This window comes from Sorex araneus, chromosome 3 (genome assembly GCF_027595985.1).
Source record: "Sorex araneus isolate mSorAra2 chromosome 3, mSorAra2.pri, whole genome shotgun sequence".
Classification (NCBI taxonomy): Eukaryota; Metazoa; Chordata; class Mammalia; order Eulipotyphla; family Soricidae; genus Sorex; species Sorex araneus.
Genome location: NC_073304.1, coordinates 117,557,979 through 117,583,239, shown reverse-complemented (window position 1 = coordinate 117,583,239; position 25,261 = coordinate 117,557,979). Strand labels below are relative to the sequence as shown.

The 25,261-nt window shown below is 51.3% G+C and overlaps 2 protein-coding genes across 3 annotated transcripts; both read right to left on the bottom strand.

Moving 5' to 3' along the window:
• Positions 1–1,636: 1,636 nt before the first annotated feature.
• MYOZ1 (myozenin 1) lies at positions 1,637–13,783 on the bottom strand. Its single transcript, XM_004615458.2, has 6 exons — positions 13,747–13,783; positions 11,379–11,472; positions 8,544–8,722; positions 4,203–4,446; positions 3,732–3,897; positions 1,637–2,115 (listed from the first exon to the last, which is right to left on the bottom strand). The coding sequence occupies exons 2-6, from the start codon at positions 11,449–11,451 to the stop codon at positions 1,884–1,886; spliced, it is 894 nt and encodes a 297-aa protein (XP_004615515.1). The 5' UTR covers positions 11,452–11,472; positions 13,747–13,783; the 3' UTR covers positions 1,637–1,883.
• Positions 13,784–16,300: 2,517 nt separating this feature from the next.
• Positions 16,301–23,860, bottom strand: SYNPO2L (synaptopodin 2 like). Of its 2 annotated transcripts, XM_055131994.1 has the most exons (3): positions 23,697–23,860; positions 22,758–23,272; positions 16,301–19,769 (listed from the first exon to the last, which is right to left on the bottom strand). In XM_055131994.1, exons 1-3 carry the CDS (start codon positions 23,858–23,860, stop codon positions 17,728–17,730), a joined length of 2,721 nt encoding a protein of 906 aa, XP_054987969.1. In that variant the 3' UTR covers positions 16,301–17,727. The 2 variants fall into 2 exon arrangements, with proteins under 2 accessions (XP_054987969.1, XP_054987970.1); XM_055131995.1 differs by lacking the exons at positions 22,758–23,272; positions 23,697–23,860 and adding an exon at positions 21,539–21,641.
• Between the last annotated feature and the right edge of the window lie 1,401 nt (positions 23,861–25,261).

The window sequence follows — 25,261 nt, the reverse complement described above, 5'->3', positions numbered from 1 at the left end:
GATCACCACACAAAACCTTCCTCTCAAATATAAATATTCTTTATTAGTGTAACCTGTTTCTGTTCCCATATAAATAGTAAATTAGTGTAAAAGCATAACTCTTCTCTGTAGTATGTTCACATTCACTCTGAGTATATCCTCATCCACTCTGATTATATTCTATTACCTTCAGTAAACTTATTTAGAAGCAGCGATACTCCTCGGATTACGCATACAGGTGAAGCATGCATTCCACAATGGACCGGCATCATGAGCCCCATGAGCCACACTTTGAATAACTTTTATCTTTTCAAGATATTAGTAATTAAATTCAGCCCCAGTTACTCAAAGCACCTTTATCATTGTCTTTTCACTCCCTTATGTTGATTGGATTTGTGAGATTATATCCCAACTGAACTACTTAAGTGAAAATCTTTGTTTCACTATTTGGGCGAAATCTAAATTATGTCCATTTGAATTTGAGAAATGGCACATAAAAATAAAATTTGTGTGAAAATTTGTGATTCTGAACCTCAAAATTCATTTATAAAAGAAGACAGGATAAATGTTTCAATTTCATGATAATTGAATCATTTTAGTCTATAACATTTAATATCAACATATATAACTTGATGGGAGGCACACTGGCACGGCTTGGGGATTTCTCATAGCTCTGTGCTTAGGGATCACTCAGGAAATCATGTGGTACCACAGTTCAAACCAGGGGCATATCTTAATCCTTTTATTATCCAGCTCCTTAAATACAATGACCAACAGCTCATGGAGATAGCTAATTTCTGCCAGCTTTCCTCAGAAGTCATTTTCTAAGAGCCTATGAAATCACCTCTGTTGTTGCAGAGGCCCACTGATGCTTGTGGACCACATGGTGCTGAGGATTGAAACTTGGCCCTCACATGCTTGTCCTGTGCTCTGAGTCAAACTATGTTCCCAGACTATTTAAGCCACATCCCTAGCAAGTTCAGTTTTTTGGTGGAGGGAGAGGGGCAGTGCTCAAGGGCTACTTCTAGCTTTATACTAGGGTCAGAGGAGGTGATGGGGTCACTCCCAGCAGTGCTTAGAGAACCATGCAGTGTCTGAGATTGAACCTAGGACTCCCACATACAAAGCATGACTCCAGCCCCTGCAGACAAGCTGGTTTCTCCCACTACCTTCTGTATTCCAACATGACTTTCTATTCCATCCTTTTGGAGTCTGTAAGCTTCAACACATTCCCAACCCTGTCTGGTGTCATCTGAAAACTTTAGGATATACTCTAGTTCTCTGATAATTATTAAATCCCAGTTACCCCACTTTCTAATTTTTAAAAAGCTAGCACCAAGGTCACTAACATCAATTTCCTAACCACGAGACAGAATAAATTCTTAGCTTTGGCTACATATGGGCCAACACATATGTTTGTTCAATAATACATCTTACGTATTACTGAATAATTATGTCTTTGTATTGTGTGTACCTATGAATGTGGTTTCATGGGTGTGGACGTGGGTGTGTGAGCACTCAGTGTTCAGGTCTTGAAGTCTGAATAATGAATGTTTAGTAGCTGGCTTTAATTAGTCTCTGTGCATTGTTAGCCTTGATTCTCCACTCCCCTCAAATATCAGAGGACGAATTAGTTCATTTCCCTGAAATTTATTGACTGTTACAGGTGGCAGAGTAATTCCAGAAAAGAGTGGGTTCCATGCAGAGCAAGTGTGAAGGGAGCTCTGAGTTGGTGAGAAGTGCATGGGGGATTTGGAGTGAAGACTGGAAAGACAGATCTCTCCAGCCTTTGTCTCTCCATTCCCACAGAGGTGCTGGATTACAAGGGAAGAAGTCCTTCTGCATTCTCTCTCCAAACTGGAACCAGAAAGGGGAGCTTGAGGCCAAGCACAGGAGGAACCACCTCACAGCTCTTCTGTTTCTCCATCCAAGGGGATGCCAAGATTCACATTGTAGTCTACGTGTTCTCCAGAGCTCAGCCAGGGAATGGGGGTTCGGTTGAAAGAAGGCCTGTTGGAGAGGTTCTGGTTGTAGAGGATCAGGGGTTCATTCAGCAGGGGCCCCAAATCAAACTTAGGCATCTGGAAGGTCATACGTTTGGAGGCCCTCTCATATCCACCATAAGGCATCGCTGTCCTAAGAAGGAAACACATTAATCAAAGAATGAGCAAAAGGTATAGAACTTTATCAGTGGGATGCTGCCCTGTTTTCTGTTCTTTCGTTTGGTTGGTTGGTATTTGTGCTTAGGGGTTACTCCTGCTTCTGCACTCAGAAATCAACCCTAGCGGGGCTCAGGGGACCATATGGGTTGCTGGGATAGAACCTGGATGCCAGTGTGTGAAGGCAAGTGCTTTCCCTGCTGTATTCCTATCCAGCCGGGATGCTGCTCTGTGTTAGAGGGAAACCTGCAAAATCTAGTCTGAGATTGCATCTGTGCTCCTTATTCTTTCTTAGTCTTCCCTCTTCCCCAGAAATGGTAAGAAAAGATCTAAGCAGTCAGGGATATAGTACAGAATTCAGGGTCTTCTCTGCATGCAGTTAATTCTAGTTCTACTCCTCAGAATCACGTATGGTCCCCAGACCTGCCAGGAGTGATCCCTGAGCACAGAGCCAGAAGTGGCCCCAAAACTAAACAGACAAAAAGATAAAAAGAAAATGCAGGGGCCGGAGCGATAGCACAGCGGGTAGGGCGTTTGCCTTGCAAGCGGCCGACCCGGGTTCGATCCCCGGCATCCCATATGGTCCCCCAAGCACTGCCAGGAGTAATTCCTGAGTACAAAGCCAGGAGTAACCCCTGAGCATCGCTGGGTGTGACCCAAAAAGCAAAAAAAAAAAAAAATGCTGCTGCTTAGGACCAAATATAGTACTTCCCATCCTGGCTTTCACACAGATCTATCCAGTCTAGAAAGACCCAATTCCAACAAGAATTACATTAGTATCTATTAGGCTTATATAATTGGTACCCATATGTATACAAATTGGTGTCTATACTTTATATCTATAATAGATACTTAGTATCTGCTAGAGAAATAGAATCATACTATAGGGAGAATGGTAGACTTAGTCTTAAGTGAAGGGAACTTCAAGAAGCGTTTAGAAGTATATTGGGGCTGGAGAGATAATAGTACAGTAGGAAGGGCATTTGCCTTGTACATGTCTGACCCAGGATTGATTTCTGGCACTACATGTGGCACTGCCAGGAGTGATCCCTGAACACAAAGTCAGAAGTAAGCCCTGAGTACTGCTGGGTGCAGAAAAAAAAAAATAGCAGGGCCAGTGAGGGGAAGCGGGGGATAGGCCGGAAAGATAATACAGTGTATAGGGCATTTGCCTAGCACACAGCCAACCCAGGTTCATTCCCTGCTGTCATCCCATATGGTTCCTTGAGCCCCGCCAATAGTAACACCTGAGCACTGGCAGGTATGCCCCCTCCCCAAAAAAAACCCTCCTTTTTAAAATTATAAAATATTATTCCTTAGCTTACAGTCAGAGTTCCCAAGCTCAAAGGTAGAGTGACATCCCCATATGTGCACAGCTAATAAGTCATTCTGGAGTTTAAAATCCAGAGCCTTGCTCCCATCAGCAGTTCCCTTCATCGTAATGCCCTGTCTCTGAGCCTCAGCAAGCCACTGCTTAGCACTCCCGGATTCCTCCCATCCTTCCTCAGCCTCCTGAAGCATCTGAACCAAAGTCTTCATCCTCACGAAGGGCACAGTAACCACACCCTGGAAGACACATGTTCCTTCCCTTACCTGTTGAAGGACTTATACTGGGGAAGTTCAGCTTTGGCCCCATAGGCCAACAGGTCAACCCCAAGTTCCACTTTTTGCTGGGAGTCAATTCCCATGGCTCTCTCCCAGGGCGAAATATAGGTCTTAAAGATGGTGACATGTTTTCCTTCTCCACCTGCCTGGTCTCCTAGCAACCAGAGGAGAGAAAAGTGCAATAACGGTTGTCAGCCAACGGAGGTTTCTGCCATGTCCCTGTACTAGGGCTGTTGCTAGGATCAGGGGCCGAAGATAAAAACATCCTGGGAATTGTAGAAGCTTTGTGGAGTCAGGAAAACAAGACTTCTGGGTGTGATAGACAATCTCTAGATCCCCTGGGCCCAGAATGCATGAAGCTATCCCTTAGGCCTCCCCTACACCCCACTCCCAGCCTTATTCCTCCAGGTATCCACACTCCGGCAAACAGCCATATGACTCTTGAGTGACGATACTTGCCTGCTCCCATCTCACCACCCCCTGCTGTGCCAGGAGCTCCTCCTCTTCCAGCCTGGCCCCCAGGACCACCTGGACCCCCAGATCCGGCCCCAGGGCCCTGGTGGTGCAGCTGGTCGGAACCATACTGTCCAGCAGAGCCGTGTCCCCCTGCCTGGACTCCACTGCTGCCCTGGCCGTAGGACAGTCCCTGAGCAGCTGTGCCCAGCTGGCCCCCCACTGTAGGAAGGAACTTCTGGAAGTGATCCTGAAAGAGATGACAAAGGGAAGGGAAGGTTAGCAAGGGGTGCAGGGAATACTCAAAATCTGTGCGAAGCAAGGAGGAAGTGGTCATGATAACTGCCAACTGGAAGCCTGGGATTTTCTAAAATTTCCCTCATCTCTCTGGGTAGTGGATAACCTGACTGGAAGAAATAAACTTCTCGGTGAGGGGGAGCCTGGCCTGCTGAGACCCTGCGATCGCAACCTTAGGGTGGGGCAGCTCATCTCTCCGCTCCCCTTCCTCCTCCTTCCCAGCTGAAGAGGACCACAGTTTCTGCTCAGCTCTATTCTGAGAGGATGGGAGGCCAGGACAATAGCTCAGAGGACCCCACTGCTTGCCGCCATGTTCCAGACCCTGAACTCAGTTCACTCCCAGGGGGCTGCTGGCACAGAGCATTACCATGCGGAAGTGCCCAAGCCTGGCCCTGTTTGTGACCCCCAGACCCAGTGAGCGTTGCTTACAAAGCTTAAGAAGCACCGCCCTCTTTTTTTTTTTTTTTTGAGCAGATGCATTGGCCTGGAAAGACCAACCTTAATTTGGAGAACTGGAGAGATTTCTGCCTCCTCCCCTCATTTTGTCTAACAATGCAGAATTCGCTTCTCTCTCTTCTCTCTTTTCTTTTCCTCTCCCCCCTTTCTTTCCAGTTAGACAAGGAGTTCCTGACAGTGAAACGATAGTGGAAAGGGTATGGGTGGCCAAAAGGGCAACACTGGATTTAGCTCCAAAGTCTAAAAATAACTCCTTTAGGAGGATGTCCTGGCCATCCCACCATCTCACACACACACACACACACACACACACACACACACACACACACACCATGCCCCACCCAATGTAATCAGACCCAGGCAGAGAAGAGGCCTCCTAAAGTTAGACATAACCAACTCAGCACTTTTACTGTGCTCATATATGGGACAAGACAGACAGTCCTGCACTGGCCCCATGGACACATCTATTTCCACCCTCTCCTGACTGCCCTGGAAAGGTGGAGGGGCAGGAAAGGAAATTAAAAGGCCCCTTTCTCAGACACAGGGTCATTATGCCCAGCCCCTTCCCAAATCCTACTTCTCCTTTGGAGAACTGAAGATCTTTTTTTTTTTTTGCTTTTTGGGTCACACCCGGTGATGCACAGGGGTTACTCCTGGCTCTGCACTTAGGAATCACTCCTGGCTGGTGCTCAGGGGACCATATGGGATGCTGGGAATCGAACCTGGGTCGGCCGCGTGCAAGGCAAACGCCCTACCCGCTGTGCTATTGCTCCAGGCCCGAGAACTGAGGATCTTAAAGCATGAGTTTGACCCCCAGGTCTGCAAGTCCCTAGACTGATACTCTAAGTCTTTTAAAACTTACCCACTCATGATCTCTTTCTACTCCAGAAATTTTATAGGGCCCTAGACATATTAAAAAGGTGTACAAATCAGGGGCTGGAGAGATAGTACAGCGGGTAGGGCTTTTGCCTTGCATGAGGCTGACCCGGGTTCAATTCCCAGCATCCCTATGGTCCCCTGAGCACGCCAGGAGTAATTCCTGAGTGCAGAGCCACGAGGAACCCCTGTGCAATGCCAGGTGTAACCCAAAAAGAAAACAAACAAACAAAAAAGAAACAACAAGGTATACAAATCAAACATTCACTGATAAAGATTTGGTGTGAGGGGGGCGGTGGGGGCACACCCAACAGCACTTACTCTTGGCTCTGTACTCGAGATCACTCCTGGATCAGGATCCATATATGATGCCGAGGATCAAAATCTGGTTGGTTCAAGGCAAGTGTCCTATCTGCTATACTATCTGCCAATCCCCAGCATAGATTTATTATTAAAATAGTATTTTCAAAACTCCCACAATTAATTATATGACCCCATATGGGATTGTAATTCACAATTTAAGAAGCTAGGTTTTAAGGACAAGAGTGACAGTGCAGTGGGTAGGCGCTTGCCTTCCACACAGCTGACCTTCATTCAATCCCAGGCATCCCATGCACTGCCAGAAGTAATTCCTGTGTGTAGAGCAGGAGTAACCCCTGAGCACTGCTGGATATGGCCCCAAAACAAAACAAAAAGCTAGGTTTTAGGTTTATTTTGTAATGACTCAAGAAAAAGATGGCTATCTACATTCACTTCATTGTCACAATCCACTTTTGATTCACCTGCATCTCACCATGGGGTGTATAGCTTCTTTTACTTTATGATGGTCTCTCTACACTCCTCTTTTCTTTTAAAAAATCACTTCATATGTATATGTGTGTGGTGATAAGGGGATAGAATCCAGGGTCTTACACATACAAAGCATCTGCTCTACCATGAGCTATTCTGGCCAATAGTTTTCTATTATAAATCTGTCCCCAAATATTGCATGAGACATCCCTGCAGTTAATTTTTAAAATGTTCAAGCAGCTGGAGAGATAGTACAGGTGTCAAGGCATTTTTCCTTGCACACTGTCATCCTGGGTTCCCTCTGCAGGACCACACAGGGCCCCCCAAGCCCCATTAGGAGAGAGCCCTGAGCACAGAGCCTAGAGTAAGCCCTGAGCACTGCCAGGTGTGACACAGTAAAAACAGAGAAAAAATTTTAAACAGCATGCAGGGTGCTTACCTTGCACGTGGTCAACCTAGGTTCCATCCCCCACTCCCCATATAGTCCCCCAAGCACCACCACGAGTCACCCCTGGGTACTGGGCCAGGTGAATGCCTTGAGCACTACCAGGTGTGCCCCACCCCCAAAAAATTTTGGGGTGAGGGTGGTTGGAGAATAAGCACAAGGGTTAGGGAACTTGCCTTGCATCCCACCAATCCTAGTTTGATTCCTTAGCACCACCAGCGATCACTCAGCACAGAGCCAGGAATAATCCCTGAGCACTTCTGGGTGTGGGCCAAACCCCCCCACCCTGTAAATACTTTTCAGAGGCCAAGGGACTTGGCAGTAAAGAGCACAGGCTTCAAATAAATGATGCCCAGAGTTATTTCCTAGCACCAAAACCCCTTCACCCCAAATAAATTTTTAAATGTGTATCTGAAATTAAAATTTAAGTGGGTGTCCTGTTGTATTATTTGTTTAAATTTAATTCAGTTTTATGTACCAAATATTTCACACCTATACTAAAATACTATTCATGTGTACCCGAAATTTAAGCGACATATTTTTGTTTTGTTTTGGAGGGGCTATACCCAGTGGTGCTCGGGGTTTGCTCCTGGCTCTGTGCTCAGGGATCACTCCTTGGGGGAACACAGAGGCTTGAGGATTGAGCCTAAGGCAGCTGTATGCAAGGCAAGTGCCCTACCTGCTGTACTGTCTCTCCAAACTCATGGATTACATTTTTTTCTTTATTCTTTTTTTTTTTTTTGAGTGGGGGGAGTGTCACACTGGCATTGCACAGGGGTTACTCCTGGCTCTGCACTCAGGAATTACTCCTGGCGGTGCTCAGGGGACCATATGGGATGCTGGGAACCAAACCCGGGTTGGCCGCGTGCAAGGCAAACGCCCTACCCACAGTGTTACTGCTCCAGCCCCTTTTTCTTTATTCTTATGCCCCAAACATTTCATGCTGAAACAAGCAAACAAAAAAGTATGTCAGCTTGAAAATACAGTACTTGAGGTCTGGAGTGATATTATCGGGGTTCAGACGCTTGTCTTGAACATGGCTGACTCTGATTCAATCTCCAAGCATGGCCAAAAGTGACCCCTGAGTACAAAGCCAGGAGAAAGCTCTAAGCTTTACCAGGTGTGGCCCAAAAACCAAAAATAGATAGATAAATAGATAAATAAATAAATAACACAAATATAAATACAGCTCTGGGTATCCTGTGTTTTCTCTGGCAACCCTATCTTGAACTCTTGCCCATACTGAGAAGGAATTTTCTCCCTGAGGGTGCGGCACTCCCCAGCCCGTCACTGGGGGCAAGCTCAAGAGTCAGTGGCAGAGGTGGGCTTGAACTCACTTTGTGCTGCTGGGATCAAGCTGTGCATGGGAGTTTAATGAGCTTCTACGTTGGCATGGAGGGGAGCCTAGTGGTATTTGGAGATTTGGGACTCACCCAGAAGCTGCTGGAAGAGTCACTAGGCTTTGAGAGTAGTTCCCAACTCACCATCGAGCTGTCCGAGAAGACATCAGGATTGTTTTCATAAATAAATTTCTCCACCCGCATCTGCCTCAGTTTAAACATCTTGGAGCCCCGGTTCGTGAGCAGGGACAGCTCCTCCAGCATCACATCCCTTGGGACACTGATCTTCTTGCCCAAGTTCAGGCCCGAGCTCTCCTGTCCACCTTTCAGGGTCAAGGGAAAGAAGAAATGCAAGTGTCACCAACAGCAAAGGCTGGACTTCCAGGCAGTGCTGGAGGAGGCCTGGTCTATTCTGCCTAGTTTATGAAGATGTGTTTTCCTGGGCTTGGCATTGGAAAGAAATGCAGGGAAACTGGGGTGCAGAGTGGATACAGTGGGGACATTCTACAGAAGGGAAAAGGAATAAAGAGAGCATGGGGTATAGGACAAAAGAAAGTATCATAGGGCTGGGAAGACAGTACAGCAGGGAAGGTACTCGCCTTGCATGAGTCTGACCCGGCTTTGATCCCCAGCATCCCATACAGTCCCCCAAGCACTGCGAAGAGTAACTCCTGACTGCAGAGCCAGGAGTAACCCCTGAGCATTGCTGGATGGGACTCAAAAACTTAAGAAAAAAGATATCACACATGGGTGGGGGTGGAGGCATGACTGAATGATAGAGAACATGCTTTGAATGTACAGGGCCTTGGTTTCATCCCCTCTTACCCTCAAAAAACTAATACAGGAGTCATAAAAATAGTGTGGTGGGTAGGGCACTTGCCTTGCATATAGGATCAACCCAGGATGGATCTCTAGCATCACAAATGGTCCTCTGAGCACTGCCAGGATCCCAGGAGTCAGAGACAGAAGTAATCCTGGAGCACCATCAGGTGTGGCCCCCAAACAACATATTATGCATACATGTTTACATATTAGATGGAGGCATGGAAGAAGCTGTAGGATGCAAGGAAGCCCAAAGGCGCAGGCTGTGTGGGGTCCACCATCTCTCAACAGAGGCTCCTAGCTACCTCCTTCCCTGCCCCTCAGGGAACACTGTCTTCACATGCTCCCACCCGCCCCCTCAGAGAACATGCCTGAGCAGTTTTCCATCTTGAGTATTTACACAGGCTTGTAGACCTTGGGAAAGACCTAGGGAAATTTGCCATTTATTGAGGTCTTCCTCTATCTGTCTTACACATCTTTCTGCCTCATGCTATGGTCCTGTATTTGAGCTTGGTAATAGAGGAAGATATGATGATGATTCAAATGAGAGAAGGAATCCGGAGTTCTGACCTCCGTCGATGGTCAAGAATCAGGGATGCTGTCTAGTTTGCCAACGCATCGAAAATCAGATGGGCCGGACACGTAATGTAATTCAGAGATGACCGCTGAACTAGAGCTGTTACCGACTGGATTCCATGGGACGTCAAAAGACTGCATGGCTGCCCACCTACAAGATGGTCACAGTTCTTCACCAAGACCCTGAATAAACAGTTTGAGGCTCTTCGTGTTCCTGGAGTGAGCAGAAACCATTGGGCCACACTAGCACGCAACAGGGATGAATGGAGACGTTGCTGGCGCCCGCTCGAGCAAATCGATGAATAATGGGATGACAAGTGATACAAATGATGATGATGATGATGATGATGATGATGATGATGATAAGGAGGAGGAGGATTTGGGGCCACACCTGGCAGTGTGCAAGGCTTACTCTGGGCTCTGTGCTCAGGGTTCACTCCTGGTGAGGCCAGAATCAAACCCAGATTGGCTGCATGCAAGGCAAGCGCTCTATCTGCTGTATTATCTCTCCAGCCTGAGAGGAAGATATTGTCTCAAATTATTGTGTTCTATAATTTCACTTTAAGTCCTTTGCTGAAAACATTTTTGTTGCATAAGTAACGAACCATAAGGCAATTTTGCTGTAGAAAATAAAATAACTGCTCGACAGTTTGGTTTGACAGTTTGGTTTTTCAACTGACACAGTACTCCCATTTTTATATTACAAAAAATTGGCAATGAAACTCACTGGAAGTGTGAAGTAGGAGTGTGCAAAGTAAGACTTCCTACTGTCCTAAAAATTATCACATCAGTTTGCAAATCCTCCTTTGGGGAGCAGTTATCCCTCCCAAGTGTCAAAAGCAAAGGTTGACCAAGTTAATGGCAAATATGAAAGGTGATTCACAACTGTCGCCAAGAGCATTCATGATCCGTATCTTTAATTTAGATACAACAAAATGCCATCTTTGCCAGCTTTATCAAGCATAATTAGATATTGGAGGTAAAATAATTAAGTACTTTCCAGCTCAGCCCCCAAAAAAGATTATTCTGTGATTCCTGTGTCTTGAGAAGGGCATAATGTTTTTGATAGTAGAAATAATAATGTAGAGAATTTGATATTTGGCATGAAACCTGGCTCAAATATTTTGATGAAATGTAAGGACAAACATAATGGAAGTATAGTCTCCTATGTGTACTAGGTTGTACTTTGTTGTTGTTTGCCTGTTTGGGGGTCACACTCAGCAGTGCTCAGGGTTTACTCCTGTCTCTGTGCTCAGGGATCACTCCTGACAGGGCTCGGGAGACTTTCTGTGGTGCCAGGGATCAAACACGGTGTGGCTGCATGCAAGGCAATTGCCCTGCCCACTATTCTCTCTCTCTCGCCCCCTCTATGTGTACTAGTTCTATACCATAAACATCATGGTATGAAACCACAGCGATCCATCTCTCAAACATCATAGAAAACTTAACCACACACATGAAAACTCAAGGGAAATGACCCAGTGGGCTAGAGTCCTGGGTTGGATTGGATTCCAAGACCTCATGGTCTTCCTGGGACTCCTGGGTGTATGCCCTGACCCCGGAAAGGAAGTGTATTTGTACCTCCAGTGAGTTCCATGATCAGCTTGCTGGGTTTCCTCTTCTTGTTGGGAGCTGGTGTTCCCGAGAGTGGCATTGTGGGGCCAGATTCAACAGCCTGGAGAGGGAGGGAAGGAAGTGGGAGCCGGAAAGAATATCTACACAAGTCGGAAAGATCATTGCTTTGTGCTAAGCGACCAGAGTTCAATCCCCTGCACCCCGTATGGTCCTCTGAGTACAGATGGGAGTGCCGTTCCCCGCCCCCCCCCCACACACACCACCAAAAAAAAAGAAAATCTACAAAAACTACTTTCTGGATAACAGTGATAGTGCAGTGGGGTAGGGCCTTTGCCTTCCACATAGCCTACCTGGGTTCAATCCCCAGCACCCCGCATGTTCCCCCATAACCCCTGAGCACAGAGCCAGGAGTAAGCCCTGAGCACTGCCAGGTGTGTCCCGAAAACCAAAACAACAGCAAATAAAAGTTACTTTCTTTATGAGGGTGGAAGGAAGTAGGGCCACAGTCCCCAGTGCTCAGGGGCATTCCTGGCACTGTACTCAGGAGTGACATCTGGTGGTGCACAAGGACCATATTGGCAGGGAGGGGGAGGAGGGTTCTTTTTGTATTATTTGTTTTTGAGCCATACCCAACTATGCTCAGGGGTTACTCCTGGCTCTGCACTAAGAGATGACTCTTGGCTGTGTTCACAGGACCGTATGGGATACCAGGGATCAAACCTGGGATCAACTGCATACAGGGCAAGCGCCTTACTAGCTGTATTGCCTCTCCAGCCCCATTTTTCAGGGTTCTGAAGCAGGAATAGCTGCATGCAAGCAAGAGCCTTAACCTCTGTATTATCTCTCTAACTTCAAGATAGTACTTCTTTTTGTTGTTGGTTTGTTTCGTTTGGGGTCAAACCTGGTGGTGCTCAGGGCTTACTCCTGACTGTGCTCAGGGCTTCTGGCTCTGTGCCCAGGATCACTCCCAGTGGGCTCAGGGACCCTAGGGGATTGATCCTGTGTTGGCCGCATGCAAGACAGACACCCTACCCCCTTTGCTATGGCTCCATCAAGGTGGTACTTCTTAACCTAGGGTATAGGGCTTCTTAACCTAGGGTGAAGGGTTTCAGGGAACAAAATTGATTAAATTTTTCTGAGAGATACATATTCCTCCAAAACATGAAAACATGCTGCTTTAAAAAAAAATTTTTTTTTTTTTTTTGGAGACCAGGCAGGAAGCTGAACCTCCTGCTTCTGTACTCTATCAACCTCGTTTCAGCTGTTTCACACAGAACTCCTGAGGATTACGATCTGTATGTGTTGGTTGCTTGGGGGTGGGTAAAACAAGTAACACAGGCAGAGCAACGCTCCCAGGTCTCGGTGGCTGGCATGACTTGAAGATTCTAATTTGCATGGGGATTTCAGATTGGGGCAGTCATTCGAAGCTCTGTTCACTCTTCGGTCTGCCCCAAAGCCCAGGGGAAGGGAAGATGTTCTGCCAGGGTTGAGGTGATCAGCCAAAAACATTCTCCCCAGGAAGAAGCCATTGCTCCCCACGGGCCTGCTAGAATGTGGCCTGGGAGGTCATGGAAGTATTTCCACATCCCTTTTAGTCCCTCCCCCCCAGACCCCTGAGCCCAAGTGAGGAGAGAAGTCAGGTTTGGAGTGTGTGTGTGTTGGGGGGGGGTTGGGGGGAAGCATTTGAACCTTGATGAATGTCAGTTCAACAATAGTGCAGCTTTGAGAAACTAAGGGTCGATGGGCACATAATAGAATCTTGCATCCAGGGTACAAGCTGAAAAATGACACAGACCCCAATTCCTCCTTAACAGAAGTTGGACTCATCAAAAATGCTCTTGTTAGGCTGGAGAGATAATATAGTGGGTAAGGAACTTGCCTGGCTTACAGTGACCCAGAATCGATCCCCATCATCCCGTATGGTCCTCAAGCCCGGCAGGAGTGATCCCTAGCACAGAGCCAGGATAAGCCCTGAGCACTGCCACATATGACCCGAAAGCAAACAAACAACGCTCTGTCTGCCGAGTCTTATCTCACCACAGAAGCAGCAAATTCTGCTCACATACTTGCCAAGGCCAGAGTCTGGATCCAAGTGGCCTCTCCTCTCTGTGCCCCTCAGGCCCAGTCCGCTTCCTTTATTCTCTCGCTTCCCAGAGCCTCTTTTCACTCCTCCAGGGCCGCTTCCACCATCTCCATTCCACCCGCCCCTCCCGAGCGCCTCTCCTTCCAGCACTCTCTGCAGCTCCTCTGAAGCTGACAGCTGGGAGCCAGGCAGAGATGGAGAAGGGCGAGGGTTCCCGAGGACCGAGGGTCCCTTGCAGACAGCAGTCGACAGCGGGCCCCTGGTCCTCCAGCCCTGGAGCGGGGGACTTACCGGCAGCTCAGGCAGTGGTCTGGGCTCCCAGGGGTCCAGCAGCTTCAGTGGACTGAACTGCTGTGACCGGAGAACCTGAGCTGGGCAGGGATGGGGGCAGTCCGGGCAGCGGGGGAGGGTGGGTGGTTATTAATAGAGATGATGAGTGCGAGCAGCTCAAATGGCACAGGGGGTACTGAGACCCTGAACCCAGGAGCCCGCCTGCGTGCCCAGAGGCTCAGGAAGGGGGAGGAAAGGCCTGTGGGGTTCTCCCACTGAGCTGTCTGAGCCAAGGGCCAGTCTGCCTAGGGACTCCCTTGCCCCTGGCACATGGAGCACGCAGCCCAAAGAAGCCTGCAGGGAAACTGGAAACCCAGAGCCTGAGAGGAAGCAAAGAGCAAAGCAGAGAGGAGGGGAAGGACCAGAAGCCTGGCCAGCCGCGCAGACGCAATCGGCTGGACCCAGGGAGAATCTGTGCGCCGGTGGTTTAAGGTGCCAAGCTTGGGGGACAAAGTCTGTTTACAATGGGACTGCTCTTTGCAAGTTCCTGGAAGGATGGGCTTTGTCTCTGGGAGCGCCAGGTCTTGACAGGATCAGGAACAAGTTGTCCAAATCCAGAGCTTCCTGATGCTGCCAAGGGTTGCTTAGGAAGACTTCGACCAGTTTTTGCTCTTGTTCTTTTTTCTCTCCCTTTTCACAGTTTTTTGGTTTTGTTTTCTTTTTTAGATTTCAAAAAGGTTTTGGTTGTTATTATTTCTAGGCCACACCCAGCATTGCTGGGGACTTGCTCCTACCTCTGCACCCAGGAATTACACCCAGAAGGGCTCTTGGGGTACCACGTGGGGTGCTGGAGATTGAACCCAAGTCAGTTCAATGTCAGTTCAACATTCAAGCAAGGAATGTTCTCTACTGGCTGCACTATCGCTAGGCCCTTGGTATTTTTTTTAATTGTAGTTTTATTGTAGTTGCAACATTGTTACTAGTTTATTTTTTTTTTAATTTTGTTTTGTATTGTTTGTTTTGGTGAATGGTGGTTTGGGGGCCATTCCTGGTAGTCCTCAGGACTTACTCCTGGCTCTGTGTTCCTGGCAGTACTCAGGGGGCCATATATGGTGCTGGGCATGGAACCCCATTCGGCCACATGCAAGTCAAGAGCCTTAGCCCCTGTGCTGTGTCTCTGGCCCCTCTGCACGGCCTTAGAACCAGCTGCTCTGCACCTCTGCTAGAAAACACTGCCGGTTGCGGCTCTTTTAGGTGTGGGTCCTCTGGGGCTCCCAGAATCCTTTTTTCACCCTGTGAACTCTGTTCTCTCTTATGCCCATCCTCAGCCTCCCAGGCCCAGCTAGGAGCTGAAGGTTGTCCCACACCCTCCAGATCTCTCAGCTTATGTTTCTATCCTCTCCCAAATCAAAGAAGCAATTGGAAGAAAGAAACACATAGCAAAAGGCGATTTCATCCTCACTGCCTTCCTTCTTTTAAAAACGGGTGCAAAATGTGGTTCCCTATGATTGAGCACCTAAAACTACCGAATAGAAGGTAATGTTCAGCCTGTGTGCTCTGGGCCCAGCGCTTTGAAATTTTCAAATCCGTCCTTGAGAGCACCAGGGTTCTGCATCTCGTCCTTGGCACAAATGCGCTCTCTGCTGTAAACTGAGAGCAATGACACGCTCCTTCTCAGAAGTCACATTCTAGGGGCTGCCAGTGCCTTTTCTTCTCTCAGTCCACATTTTGTATCTCCTTTGTCCACCTTCAGCCCAAACCACTGCTTTCCCTTTGCTGATTTCCCAGAGTCTGTAAACATAGTTGTTTTCTCCCAGTAGCTTTGTAATGTTGACCAGAAGCTCAAAGGACCTTTCCAGCTACCCTCCCACCCAACTTTTCTAAGTTCTATAAACTGAGATGTCACATAGGAAGTATAAAGCAGAGGGCAAAAAGGGGGCGGGAAGATAATGTCTTAGCATATCCGATGCTAATCCCAGCTCTCTTTGCTCCCAGCAATCCTCCGGGGACCATGTTGTGCCGGGGATTGAATCCAGGCCTCTTGCATGTAAAGTATGTGCTCAGACTATTTAGCTTTTCCTCCTGTCCCAGAAAGGGAGCACTCCGAATGGAGAATGTGGGCAGAGATCATCAAGGGCAGCGGTGAAGTTGGTTAAAATAGAGCAGGACAGGGGCTGGAGTGATAGCACAGTGGGTAGGGCGTTTCCCTTGCATGCAGCTGACCCGAGTTCTATTCCCAGCATCCCATATGATCCCTAATATGGTCCCCTGAGCACCACCAGGAGTGGATCCTGAGTGCAGAGCCAGGAGTAACCCCTGTGCATCACCAGGTGTGACCCAAAAAGAAAAAACAAACAAACTAGGGGAGTTGGGATGGGGAGAGTACAAGGAAGTAAGATGCCTTGCACATAATTGACCCAGATTTAATCCCCAGCACCCCTCCCCCCATGAGTGATCCCTGCCTGCAGAGCCTAGAAGTAATCCCCAAGCACCACCAGTTATGCTCTGAAAAAAAATTAATTAAAATTTGCAAATAAATCAGAAAAGACAGCAACAGAAAGTTAGGGTATACACATATGTTTATTCTTGTGCACAAATCAAAGCACTGTGACTCACACCCAGTGTAATAAAGGAAACGGTCAATTTCCAGGTCAACAGCAAAGGTGTCTGGAGGAAGTAAGGGTGGGAGTTCAGAACCTCAGGCAGCTGGAAAGGAACAAAGCCTATGGCTTGAGGATCAGGTATCAGTGGGAAGAGTTTGGGCTCTGGGTATTTCCTTGCTTGTTCCCAGGTAGGCAAGACAAGCGGCAGTAGACAGATAGGCAGACAGACTCAAAGAGACTCAAAGAAGGGAGCACAGATACTAGATGTTTTTTTACACTCAGCCTCTACACGCAGTCCCCCAACCCCACATCATGCCCCTCACTCTCATGACCACATTCCCCTCCCCCCATCTCTCCGGCCCTGTCTCGCAGGCAGTTGGCTGCTCCTGACCCAGCCTCACCACACCAGCACTTCGGTTCCTCGCTGCACCCCTCCCCATGACTCACCTTCATGCATTTCTGTGCTGCCCCTGGTTCCTGCCTCACCTTCCACACACTCACTCTTTTTACCCTCCTGTTTTAGGTCTGAAGCAATGGGGGAAAAGATCATTTTTCTCATTCTCAGGGAAAAAACGTTTACCCCCATACCGTGGATGCTTTTTGTGCAAGGGTACTTCAAATTGCTAACTTTCTGAAATCCTGAAAAATAAAATTCTATTCCTGATCTAGATGGTATTAACTTAGTCAGTACAAACTGCCCTGGCCCCTTCCGGTCTCCTCATTCTGTCTTTCCCAGAATGCTGCATCTCTGCCACCGAGGCTGGTGTTCCAGCCAGTGCCCTCATTTTCCCGAGGGGTGGGGGACTACACCCAGGGGCAGATCTGAGCCTTCTCTCCCCCAGGGAAGGTAACAGCCAGGTTGGGGGCGTGGTTAGGCCTCTCCTCTCTCTCACCCTGGCCTCGGACATTGCATATGTGCACACCTGGCAGAAGCCACATAGGTATAAGCACACAAAGATATAAGCCAGCCACATTTAGGAAAGAGGGAGGTGCAGGAAGTCAGTTAGTGCCTGCAGGGGTCTCTTCAGTCCCTTCACCTCCTCTTGCTGCCAGTTTCTTGCCTGAGCTGTCAGCAGTGTGTGTCTCATTATACGTCACCATGAGGAACAGAGGAAAAGCACCAGTAAGGGGAAATAGACCAATGGAAGAATGCGGGTGGGATTCAGAGAGAGAGAGAGAGATTAGGCAAAGTACTAGAGACAAGAGAAGTGTGGGGACAAAGTAAAGGTAGCAGAAGGGAAGAAAGCGGCCAGGAAGTTGGAGGGAAACTGGGGGATGTGACAATCAACTCCAAAGCTATCTCTGGCAGGCAGGAGGGAATTTCGCCTCCAGACCCCTGAAGAGCGGTGGGAGGGATGGGTAGAACCCTAGACACCCGGTGTGCCGCCTTCCGTTGGTCCTAGCTGCCCGGGCAGTGGTGAGCTGCGCCAGGCCTCCACACCTGAGCCTGCAAGCCGGTTCTGGTGGCTGAAAATCTGGGTCTGGCAACCTGGAAGCCGCAGGAGCTGGGGGAGACCCCAATCCCCCTGGGAGACTCTGGCCCAGAGACTGGACTCAGCGCGGGGAGTGAGGCGAGCTCGGCTCTCCAGATGGGCTCGTCTAGCGTCGTGGCAGCACGAGGGGCGAGCACAGTGGGGGCCAGGGGCTCCGCCGTCGGCTGGGGGGCTGGGGTGGAGAACCGGCGGATCTCCTGGACGCGGGCGGTTTTGGGGGCCACTGAGCTAGTAGGGCCGGGAGTTGAGGGGCCCTCGTCAAAACAAAACATAGCGGTTTTAAGTTGGTAGGGCTGGTGTCGCATGAAATCGAGAGCCTTGATACCTTGCTTGGGGGCTCCCTGTGGCCCGGGGGACTGGGCCTTGCTGGGGAGAGTGCGCGCGGCCTGGGGGAAGAAGGGCGAAAGCAGCGGGTTGTACGCGATGGGAGGCGGGGCGCGGATGTTGGGCGAGTACTTCCAGGAGGGCGGCAGGGACGGGGTGGGCGAGGGGCTTCTGGGCCGAGGGCCGTGGCCCAGGCCTGGACCCGGGGGCGCTTCCACCACGTAGCGGTCGGCTCGGCTCTGCCGCTTGGCGAATAGCTCCCCACCCCTGCCCTGCAGCCGGGGCGGCTCCAGGACGCCCGCGGAGGAGGACGCCCCGTTCACTAGCCCGTCCAGGATCCCTCGGGAAGGGGGCTTGGGTGCCACCGGGGGTGGCGTCTTTGGGGGCACCGGGGGCGGGGTCTTGGGCGGCGCGGCGGGCGGGGCCTTGCAGCCCCCCGCGCCCGGCGGCTGCATGAAGTTGCAGGCCTCGGCGCCCAGGCTCAGCGCGTCGTCCTCGGGGCCCGACTCGGCGCCCGCGGCGCGGCCCTTCCCGTCCAGGTTCTGCACCAGCGAGAGCAGCTCGGGGTTGGGCGAGTGCTTGGCGTCCTCGTGGCCGGGCCGGAACATCTGCCGGCGGGTGCCGCGGCGCCGCGCCTCCTGCAGGATGCCCGTGCGGGCGGCGGGCACGGAGATGCGCTGCTCGCGCGCGCTGGGCGTGGGGGCCGCGGCGGGGCCGGGGGCCGCGGGGGCCTCGGCGGGGCCGGGGAGCGCGGCGGGTCGCGGCGGCGCAGACAGGAAGATGGACGCGGTGGAGGTCAAGGCCGCGGCGCCGGGGGGCTCGGGGGCGGCGGCCGGCGTGACCGGGCGCGCGGGGGCGGGGATGTACAGGGAGCTGGTGGCCGTCACGGGGCCCCCCGGGGGGCGCGGGGTGCTGGGCGCGAGGCCGGGAGCGGAGTGGGCCCAGGGCGCGGAGGACACGAAGGGGGGTGGCGCGGGGCCGAGCCCCCCTGGGCTTTCGTTCACGCGCTTGGGGGCGTGGGGCCGGAAAACCACCGAGGAGGGGGCCGGCCGCTGCCCCGGCAGGCCGGGGGTGAAGGGCCTGGCCGAGCGGTTGAAGATGCTGGGCGCCGGGGCGGGGCCGGCACCGCCCGCGAGGAAGGGCGGGGGGCTGAGTGGCAGCGGCGCCGCCTCGGGGGGAGCACTGTGCGCCCGAGCAGGGGCGGGCGGGGCCTCCCGGGGCGCCTCGTGGGCGCTGGAGCCCGAGGCGGCGCGCTGCACCCCCCGACCCGACGCCTCGCTGGGTGGCACCCCGGGGCCCGGCCCGGCCAGCTCCATGTCCAGGTAGGGGCTGTCCCAGTCGGACTGGGCCGTGAGGCTGCGAGCGTCGGAGAGGGCCTCCTCGTCCAGCTCCGACTCGCTGGTGGGCGGCACGCCGTCCTCCTCCTCCGCCGCCGCGCCCGCCCCGGCCGCCGAGCCGAAGCTCACCAGCGTGTACTTCTTGGCTCGCTGCCGCCTCTTCTTAAACATCAGAACCCCCTTGGAGTGGGGGTTGGGGGCCGCCGTGAGCAGCGACGCAATGGTCCGGCACTTGGTCTTGGCTTCCTTCACGCTCTTCTCTTGGAGGCTCTCAGCCCGTTGCAGTTCTGAGGAGGCCAACGGGGAGAGCGGTCAGGGAGGCGCCCCTGGTGCTGTTCCCTTTAGCACGACCCGCCCAGGCCCCCCACCCCTGCCTCACGGGCCGCCCCTGGCCAGGCTCTGCCGGGAGCTGGAGGGCTGAAGGTGACGCCAAGGGCAGCCTGAGTGGGTGACCCGCGCTCCCTCTGTCCTCTCTTCCCTCCACTCTGCTGCTCTCTTCCCCAAGATAGGCCCTTGACACCCCCCAGTCCCTGTGGGGGTATAGAGAGGTGTCATTTCCCGTGAGGCGACCCCTCCGGAGGGAAATGGGTCTCCGCTCCCTACAGAGACTGGCTCAGGAAGGGTCTCGGAAAGTCCAAGACTTATCCCCCTTCCATCACTAATCTCTGAGTCCGAATCCAGGATCCTAAGCAGCAAGGATCTTCGCTCAGTTTCTTTCACCCTGTCACAGTCTACATCCATAAATTCATAGAAATAACCCCCACAACACACCGTTTTAACAAGAACATGGGCCTCGTATTTTTCGTGCATTTTTTTCTCTCATTTACAGACACACTCAGCTTTTACAGGCCCAGGTGACACATACACATGTCCCCACACAAAACCATTAAACATATTCACACAAGTTCCCTGTGGCCTCTCTTCTCAGAAATCCCTACTAATCCTCACAGAGATGCCTTGATTAACAACTTGGACAGAGTTTTAGAGCACCTGCCCCCCACTCACACCCCGCTACTCACAGCCTCGGATCTGAAACGCCAGAAAGGCCTGGCATTGCGCTCCAATCTTTAATATGCCTCAAGGTTACCAACTCAATATATTCTTCCCAAGTCAGGGCTCAGCTGCTTTGGGGGTTAGAGCTGCTCGGTTTCCTGATTCTTTTAGGCACAACACCCCGGGAAGCAACTACAAGGACTGAACAAGGGGACCTGTGGGATAAGGCGTCCCATCCCGTGTGGGGTAGGAGGTGGGGCCAGGAAGTGGCCTGCCCCAGTGGCTAGGGCCCTGCTTTGGGCGAGGACATTCTGGTCCCTGAGGCCCGGTTCCCCCTGAAAAATTCTCGAAATTCCATGTAGCTTCCACTCAAGATTCCAAGCTCCCTTCGGATGAGAGGTATCATCCTGCTCATCCCAATATTTATGCTACATGATTCATACCGTGGATGAGAGATGGCCATTGGAATCAGAGATTGGCCCGGGGAGAGTGCCGACTCTTCCCTGATGAAGTTCTTCCCATATCTGTTCATGAGAACGATAATGGCCAACCCTCAATGAGTTGTGCTTTGTGAGATAATAGAGGTAAATTTAGCACTTCACAGCAGGGTGGAGGCCCAGAATGAATAACTATTACTATCAAAGCTTTCTTGATACTAGTTGTACAACTTTACAGACTTTTTTTTGTTCACACATCTTTTCCCATACATTTCCACATACATGCCTCAGGTTTTCATAACCACTAATACCACTTACTCTCTCTCTCTCTCTCTCTCTCTCTCTCACACACACACAAACACACACACACACACACACACACCCCACACACGCTTTCCTCAATCCAAGTCTTCTATACTTCTTGACAGAGTCGTATCATTATCCCATTCAGAAAAAAATGGGCTGTGAAATTATCCTGAGAAAGGAACGCTGAGGAAATTAACAGTTTTTAAGGGAGGCAGGGGTAAAGTAGTAAGGCCATCCCTGAAGACTCTCCTCTCCTTAAACAGTTGCTGTACTCCCGCTCGCTCTCGAGCCCAGCACGCATGGCTGTAGGAAGGTGGTACCTGCATAGAATGAGTCCTGGAGCTCAGGCAGTGGCTCTGGCTCTTTGTTGCAGCTGGCTTGGCTGAGGGGCTCCTGGCCGTTGGGCACAAAGGTTTCCATGCCGAGAAAGGCAGTGATGGCTGGAGCAAGACCAGCTTGAGCCACCCCCCACGCCTTTTTAAAGCCCCTTTGTCTTGTCTCCAGAACTGGCAGATGAATGAGCTCACTGTCCTATTTTGGGAGCCCAGCCCCCTTCCTTCTCTCAGCTGCCCCGCAAGCCTGGGTGTGATGGACGTGGGCACCTGCCTCCCCGTCCCTTCACCCCGCCCCACTGCACAATAAAGACTGCCGGGCTAAAAATATCCCTGAGCCACTCACTAGCTACAGTCACACCCAGCACGAAGGAAGGGAGGAGGGTGCAGAAGTGAGATTGGGGACGAGCATGGGGTCCCAGCATGCACCTGGAGTCTCTTTGTGGGGTATTGGACATTCTCAGTGATGTCGAGCTCACACGGCCACATCCTTGGTTCTGTGCCACACACATACAGCTCTATGGCTCAGCAGCCGAGTGGTGGAGGGGAGGAACAAGAGATGAGAAGGAGAGGGGGTAATCCTGAGATCTCCAAGGGGGCAAGAAAGACCTCTGGGAAGGAGCATGGAGTGAGTGCAGTCTCAGACCTTGTTCTGTAGCTCACATCAAAAATAGCCAAGAGCCTGAGATAAATGCAACTCGCTTCTTCTGCCCAGGCCTACATTCTTGCCTGAGATAAGGAGCTGACAATCTCTCCCTCCACAAGTTCCTAGACACATCATGACTCACTCACTGTCTTCAACTCCAAAACTCCTAACTGAACAAAATGACCGGATTCGGGGCCTGCTATCAGCAGAAGGGCCCCTGAGCCCTCCCTGCCCTCACACTTGGCCTGCCTCCTGTCTGCCCTCTTTCCCATCTGCCAGGGAGCAAAATCACAGCAACGTCCACTCACAGAACCTTTCCAACTGCCCGGATGCTTGTTCCCTGGTCAGTTGGAGCCACACATGTCTTTCACCACACGGGTTTCAATGGAAACAGTGAAGAGTATGAGGATAATTATTTATCCTCACCTGCTCATCACTCTTGGCCACTTGTCCCCAAAATTCCATGCGAGGGAAGCACCAGGCAGGCAGAATGTGGTTAGTGAGGAGATTTAGAGTTCATGTTGGAAGTATCTGGCTAGAGAAAAAGGATTGGGCACTTACTGGCTTGCTTGGCCTTCTGGGTATAGGTGGTTGTAAGATCTTCGGCCACGGGGTGGGAGACAGGCCCTACCATAGGGATGAGATGAGGGCCAGGCCGGAGGGGACCATGGGGCAACAGCAGGGCTTCCGCTGGGGGTGGCTGAAGGGTGGCCCCGTCCTCCCAGGATGGAGAGCTCACCCGGCTGTCACCCTGGCTGGGGGGGCCAGGGACAGCAGGCGCCGGCTCTGCAGGGCTGTCCGACAGGTAGACCTCATCAGGTGGGGCTCCCGGTGGGGTGGGCCTCGTGGGGCCTCGGCGGCGGGAGCGGCGAGGCTTCTCCTGGGTGGTGGGGCCATCAGGGTCACTGTCTGTCTCCCCGTAGTAAGCCTCGCTGTCAGGGGGGGACAGGAGGCTCCTGGGCTGAAGAGGCTGGGCAACCGGAGCCCCGGGGGTCTCGGGGCTCAGAGGGGAGAGGGGTGACAGCACTCGGAGATCACTCGGGGATGGAGAGCGCACACACCCCTCATTCTCCGCCCTGCAGGGGCAAGATGACACAGTGTGAGAAATAGAGACCCCTCCACCATGGTCAGAGGACTGACATCTCGGGAGGTCTGGAAGGGGTGGGAGGAGGAGGGAAGGCAAGAGGGCAACTGGTGCATGGTGGGGTAGAGGGAGTGGGGAAGACAGACATCTGGAGGCAAACTGGGAGACAAATGTGCACGGAGGGCTGCAGTAAGAACGGGCTCCGAGGGCATGTGCTGGTGAGAGGCGGGGGGGCGGGAAGTCGGACCATCACTTAGGTTCCCACACGGGCCCCTGCCAGCAGCTGCAGAGACGCCCACTCGGAAGGTGTGTGCGAATAGCTCGACTACAGAGCAGATGCAGGAGCACAAACATACAAGCAATAGGAGGCCTGAACCAGGGGGACAGAGGTGGAGCAGGATGGAAGGGGACCATACCGCCACACAGTGAGGACAAGCTGAGTCCCCGAGGCATCGATGAGGCTCATGGCACTGGCGTGAGAGAGGCTGGTGCAGGAGACCCCATTAATGGCCAGAAGCTGGTCCCTCTCTCGGAGGCCTGCCCTGCCAGCCTGGCTCCGTCTTCGGATCTGAGAAGGCATTGGAGAGAGACAGTCTTACAGTAAGGGGGGACACCAGGAGGGGACAGGCCCGTGTGTGCAGGGCATTCTCCCGACTGTCACAGAGTAAGAACGAGTGAGGAAGGGCAACGGACCGCATTTGTGGGGGCTTTTCCGCAGGGAAAAGGTGCCAGTGGGGAGGGTGATACAATATGTGGGGGGGAAGGAAGGTAATGTTGCATAAAGGTGAGGGTGAGTTGCAGGGGGAAGGTGCTGGAAATGGTGGTAGTACACCTCTCAAGATTTCCTCCAAGGGCATAATCTCTACTGGTAAGTAGATCTCTAACACTAGAATCCCAGCACTATCTACATAGGCAAGATATTTCAATGGGCGGGTGGGGGTGGCGGGTGGAGAGATAGTACAGCGGTTAAAGTGCTTGCGTTGCACACAGTGGACCTGACACTAACATATTAGCCCCCTGAGACCTGCCAGGAGTGATCCTTAAGCACGGAGCCAAGAGTAAGCCCTTAACATAGCAGAGCATTGCCCATATTCCTCCTTCTGCATACCCCACCCCACCGCTAAGAAAAATATTTTTAAGTGGTTTCTTGTATTAGAATCCAGCAGCTTCTGGGAGATTGTGATAGTGTATATAAATTGACAGTAATAGTCACGACCATTTCTCATTACCAGACCTTACTAAATGTTAGGCACTGTGCTAAGCACTTTATAATTTCTTTTTTTTTTTTTTTTTGGTGGGGGGCACACCTGGGCTGTGTTCAGTGCTTATTTCTAGCTCTGCATTTAGGATCACTCCTGGTGGTGCTCAGGGGATATGCGGTGCCAGAGATCGAGTACAGATTGGTCATGTTCAAGATCAACGCCAACCTGCTGTGCTATCTCTCCAGAACCTCACTCGACATATTTATTACAGCATAATGCATAGAATGAATCTATGAAGGAGATCCAACTATTTTTTTTCTTTTTGGGTCACACCGGCATTGCACAGGGGTTACTCCTGGCTCATGCACTCAGGAATTACTCCTGGCAGTGCTCGGGGGACCATAAAAGATGCTAGGAATTGAATCCGGGTAGGCCACTTGCAAGGCAAACACCCTACCCACTGTGCTATTGCTCCAGCCCTGATATAACTATTATCATTCTGGTGCCAAGAATCAAACTCAGAGTCTCATGCATATGAAGCATGCACACTATCATTGCGCTATATCACTTGCTCCCTGGGTATACTATTACTGCCCACATTTTATGTTTAGGAGAAAATTCCAGAGCTATAGTTCAGTAGGTAGGGTGCTTGCCTTGCACACAGCCTACCCAGCTTCGATCCCTAGCACCACATAGGATCCCCCGAGTCCCACCTGAAGCAATCCCTGAGCACAGAGCCGAGAGTAAACACTGAGCACTGCCTGGCATGGTCCCTAAGC